At 39.6% G+C, this 5,440-nt stretch overlaps 1 protein-coding gene across 1 annotated transcript; it reads left to right on the top strand.

Annotated features, from left to right (window-relative positions):
- The first annotated feature begins 1,801 nt into the window (after positions 1–1,801).
- Positions 1,802–3,364, top strand: LOC131332883 (uncharacterized). Its single transcript, XM_058367193.1, has 2 exons — positions 1,802–2,840; positions 3,299–3,364. Exons 1-2 carry the CDS (start codon positions 2,226–2,228, stop codon positions 3,362–3,364), a joined length of 681 nt encoding a protein of 226 aa, XP_058223176.1. The 5' UTR covers positions 1,802–2,225.
- The last annotated feature ends 2,076 nt before the right edge of the window (positions 3,365–5,440 follow it).

The following is a 5,440-nucleotide window of genomic DNA, read 5'->3' as shown; positions in this document are numbered from 1 at the left end:
GGGGATTGAATGAGAGATTTCCATAAACGAATCCATTCAGTTTCGGATATTATTCGAACCGATCAGATATCTAAGGGAAAGTTTACAAAGAGACGGTTCAAGGGTAAGCCCAGCAAGCCCTTGAGCTTGGGCAACCCCCTTGGGCCATGGCAATCCCATAGAAAGGGCTCCTTCTAGGCCGGTCCTATGCAGGTATAACATAGCCCACCAAGTCTCGTCCGCAGAACCCATAGCCCAGCAAATCCCGTCCCATTTCATGCAATACAGGCGATCGCGAGGAGAGAATAGATAGCGAGTAGGGCTGTCCATGGATCCGACCCGACCGAACCCGACCCAAAACTGAGACAATGGACGGATCTGATCAGCCATTCGGGTCGGATTCGGGTTGATTTGGTCGGATTTTGCATTTAGTAGGTCGGGTGTCGGATGCACCAAATAATTTTTTTGGGTGACCGACCAGACCGGCATACGTATATATAAAGAAAAAATCCCTAATACCCCATTTCATTTTCATCCACTCGTCTGGCACTCGTCTCCCTCACGCAGGCATGCACGAACTCGCGGTACTCACCTCTCGGCTCTCTCTCTCTCTCTCTCTCAATCGATCGATCGATCGATCTCCTTCTCCTCCCAAATGCCCGCCATCACACCCTTCGTCAGCTGCTTCCTCACCACTCCTCCGCCGGCTATGGCGGTGTCTCCACCTCGTCCAAAACGACGTCCTCGTCATAGTCGTTCCCAACAGTTGAGAAGGAGAAGAACAAAGCTTTGTTCTTTGTAGAGCTATAGAAGAACGAAGGTTGAAGGAGATGAACAAAGGTTCACAGTCGTTTCTTGTCCTCTGGCCCACTGTAATTTTTGAATCAAAATTTTGATTTTCAGAAAAAAAAATTTGTAGATCTGTGATTGGCTGATTGTTAATCATGATTTTGTAATTGCTGTGAATCGTGATTGTGATCTAGTCTGAGATTTCTTCTAGACCTGTGATTGAGTTTGTGATTTCGCACAACCCAACAATCCGTCCGAATATGACCCGAACAAGTTTAAACTCGGTTCGGTTAGAACCCGATAGGGGTTTCGGTCGGGTTCAGGTGGACATTTAGTCAATCCGACTACAGTCGGGTCGGGTCCAACCCGACCCGACCCGACCCCGGAAAAATACAACCGTGGACAGCCCTAATAGCGAGAGAGATGGAGAAGACGATCGCCGAACGTTGCAGCCAATAGCAGACATGATCATTCGATCACTCAGACGAATGAGGTTTAAAAGTAAGTTCTGTTTGTTGCCAACATCAGACGATGATTGATTTTTCGCTTTTTTGAAACCCTACTTCGACATCTTCGATTGAATTTGCTTTTGCCTTTTTAAATTTATTTTTTAGAGTTTATTATTTTGCTAAAAACGCAGTTAATTAACTACGTTTGTACTCGACATCTTCACTAGTAGGGTTAATATTACCTTCCCTTCCATAAATGCTTAGCTTTTTTTTTTTATAGCATTTTTAGGGTTTTTGCTAGCTACGTGTTTATTGTTTTGCTAAGAACATTGTTAATTAACTATGTGTGTACTCAACATCTTGACTAGTTGGCTTAATCTTTCCTAAGTGTTTATCTTTTTAGGTTTTGGCTACCTACTACCTATGCATTTATTGTTGTGCTAAAAATGCAGTTAATTAACAGTTAACATTATTAATTGTGTTTCATTCTTAATTGAGTTATGTTATGTTTCACCACTGATTTTATTTGTGTATAGAACTTTTATTATGCTCTCACTAGATCTCTTTTAAAATTATGCAAAGCGGGCAAGGAAAGATCTACATTCAAACAGTAAAACACCAGCAGAAGCATCAGATACACAAGAATATGACTCGAACTTAAATACACCCGATGAGATCAAAACTCCAATAGCACAAGCACATGTGCACAAGTTGTGGCAAAGAAAGGATACGCAGCAAGGCACACTAGTTGAGATAAGTTCTTGCTCAAGCAAACCAGCCAAACAAGAAAGTTCCATCTATTACTATCAAAATCCTAGAAAAGTCTAGAGCAAGAGAAGCGACACAAACTCAGTATGAACTTAGAGCAAGATCAGAAAAACAATTAGCAACCAACATCGAAGAAGAAGCATTGACAACCCGATCATAATTGGTAAAAAAAGGACAAGAAAAGTGGTTGAAAAAGAGAGCACACAACGAGTAAGCTTGAATAGGTCCAACTTGTAGGGTATGATTAGATTGATCAAAGATACCGAACTCAGGCCCAAACACATAGCTTGCCTAAAAAAAACATCATTTTGGTTATTGATTGAAGCAATTGTGAACAAGAAGTTGGTAAGTGATCATTGCAGAAAGTTTGATGAAGTGGTTGTGAAAGTTATAAAGTCCTATGATGAATGGACAAAAAGTTTTAGATTGGGTGACAAGAAAGTAAAGCTCAAGGATAATCATGTGAAGTTGATTTTTGGAATTTTCTGTGGAAATGAAGAGATAGCAGAAACAAACATCAGCAAAGAAGACACTATATTAGCTAATAGGTTTGGCATTAAAGAGCCAAGGTTAACAACTACAACAATGAAGGAAATGATCAAACAACTGAAAAGTAGCAACAAACCAAAAGATATTAGCGATGTTGTCAGATTGCTTTGCCTTTTCCTTTGTGTCACATTGCTTTTCTCGACAAGTGGAGCAACGGTGAATTGGTCATTTGTTTATTACATGGAAGACCTAGTAAAGGTAAAACAATACAACTGGGCGGGAGCTATTACAGATTATTTGATGAAGTCCATTCACAAAAATCTTAAGGAGCTCAACGAATTGCATGGATGTTCTCTGCTTTTAATGGTAATTAAAACATAGCTCAACACATTTCTTTCGAGTAAATAAAGTGGGTTTGCCATTGATTTATTGCCTAATTCACAGTCTCACACAATAACACATGTCTCTGCTGATCTTTTACAATTTCATTATTATTATGGATGGTGCTATGTGATGTCTGAACATGCATTACTAAATAATTTCCTTTTAGCTCTTACTACTAGACTGCAGTTTTATTCAGACTGAAAAAGTACTAGACTAAAGTTTTATTCAGGTTGGAAAAGTTGGTAAACATTATCTATTCGTCCTTGCCTAATGTACTTCGATTATCGAAGCCCCTCCATTTGTAAAGTGTATTAGTATGTATTTTTTAGGTCCTTTCTGTGATTCTAAGTAATGCAGTTTTAAGATCTAGAACTTTCAGCTGTTATGAATTTCTCAATGTCTCGATAAACTATCCTGAACTATCAAATTTCTTTTGGTAGTTTTGGCTTTGTGAGCACACTAAACTCCACAACAAAAGAATGCAGGTGCAGTTCAAAGATTACTGAAATGGAACATTTCATAGCTTCGGGATAGACTCAAGGATTTCGAACAATTGAACCAACTTCTGGGTGATCAAGTAATACAGTCAAACTGACTACAAAATTCTTTAATCGTTATGTTAAGCACCATTAAGTGTTAATTGTCAGTATTAACTCCATTTCTCTCTGAAAATGCTTAAAATTCTCTTTGACACAAGTTAGAATGTCAAATTGTGTTTCAGAGGTAAATGATACCAAGCTACGAGAAACAAATAAAGAAGGAAAGATCTACAACAATCTTGGAACTAAACAACGGGTGGAGAAGTAAAAGCTCTTGAACAGAAGGTCAAAAAGGTAAGAATGAGTATTGATGGTGAATCTCCTCAACAAGTTGAAGTTTCTAGAGAAGAAATGGTCGAAAAAGGGGCAACACAAGTCAATGAAAATGTCATATCAAGAATTGAAAAAGAACAAAGGACTGGAGTGCTCCTCTTTGGGGAACAAGCTGAAGTTTATGGAACTCAAAAAGGAGAAAGCGCTAGAGTGACGCTCACGGCTAACAAGGAAATGAAGAGGGAGAAAAAGATAATGCAGAAAAAGTACAGGAGCTTGATGATTTTAACACTCCCACCAACCTGTCATTTGAAGTTGATTCGCCAAGGTACAAGTTGATTCACTACTTTAAGCTCCGTGCTCATATTCAGCGGCTCTATAATCACTAGCTCAACAGCACCATGTGCTCATTATTTGATGATCACTATTTCAAGCCACTAAGCAGCTCCAAGCTCTCTAAACAAGCTTCGTGCTCACCATCTCAAAAAGCTCTGCAGCTCTATCAACGGATCTATGCCTATAATCACTCAGCAGCCCTGTGCTCAAGTCACTCAGCAGCTTCACGCTCATGATCTTAGCAGCTCTACGCTCGCATTCTCAAGCTCCTTCTCAACAGGCTCCATGTCATAATCGACAAGATATCATCTGTTCTCAAGCTCTATGCTTGAATGCTCAAAGTCCAACACTTTGAATGCTCGAAGCTCTTCGAATGCCCAACCACTGTGTACTAGATGCTCAAGTTCTACACTTGAATGCTCAAGCTCTACGCTTGAATGCCCAACCACTGCATACTGGATGCTCGAACTCTATGTTTGAATGCTTAAAGTTCATACTTTAAATGCTCAGGTTTCGCGCCCTGAATGTCCAACCACTGCGTACTGGATGCTCAAAGCCTGTACTTTGAATGCTCGGACTCTATCGACCGAATGCTCGAGCTTTACGCTCTGAATGCTAAAGTCTAGAACTTAAAAGAAGCTCTACGCTTAAAACAACACACACGCATGGGCCCGTGTACGTAAATTGCATCACCATTGTTATCATCGAGTCTGCATCATCATCATCATCATATTTGTTCGTATTTAACTATCATCATACACATATTATGTTTTGCATCTCTCTCTCATGCAACAGGTCATTCCTGCACACAATCGGCTCTACGCTTCGGTTCTATTACTCCGAGCCCTAAGCTCCAACCCATAGGCTCTTGCCTTATTATTGATACCAGCTCTATGCCTCGGTTCCATTACTTCAAGCTCTAAGCTCTGACCCTCAAGCTCTTGCCTTATGATTGATACCGGTTTTGCACCTCGATTCTATCACTTTAAGCTCCATGCTCCATGTCACGCCCTGGATTTTTAAGCATAAATAAATAATATGTTTCAATAAAGAGTTTCGCTTATCATAAATATATTATCCCAAAGAAGTTTTCACCTGTTCAAATTATAATTAAGTCCCCAAGATTAAGGTTATACAACTTAGGCACTTAGGCCCCAATTAGAACTTAAATATTTGTACGGACTATCCCTTAAGTTACAAACAGTTTAGTCAAAAGGAATTTCCAAAATGAATAGTTACGAACCCATCTTTACCAAACGAAAGTCATTTACAAAAGATGATTAAGTACCTATATGAGGTTGGCTTCCAAAAGTCGATCACTTCAAGCACATAACATATGCAATCTACTATCCAGCATTTGAACCTGAAAGGAAAGATTAGGTTGAGCTACACTAGCCCAGTAGGAAAATCTTTAGCAATTCTATATGTAAACAT

This window comes from Rhododendron vialii, chromosome 7a (genome assembly GCF_030253575.1).
Source record: "Rhododendron vialii isolate Sample 1 chromosome 7a, ASM3025357v1".
NCBI lineage: Eukaryota > Viridiplantae > Streptophyta > Magnoliopsida > Ericales > Ericaceae > Rhododendron > Rhododendron vialii.
This window is presented reverse-complemented; position numbering and strand designations above follow the sequence as displayed.

Excerpts from the sequence above, each read along its gene's own strand:
- LOC131332883 (XM_058367193.1), top strand. The coding sequence starts at position 2,226 with ATGATTAGATTGATCAAAGATACCGAACTCAGGCCCAAACACATAGCT. Across the intron at positions 2,841-3,298 it reads GATGTTCTCTGCTTTTAATG|TTTTGGCTTTGTGAGCACAC; the intron begins GTAATTAAAACA and ends TTCTTTTGGTAG.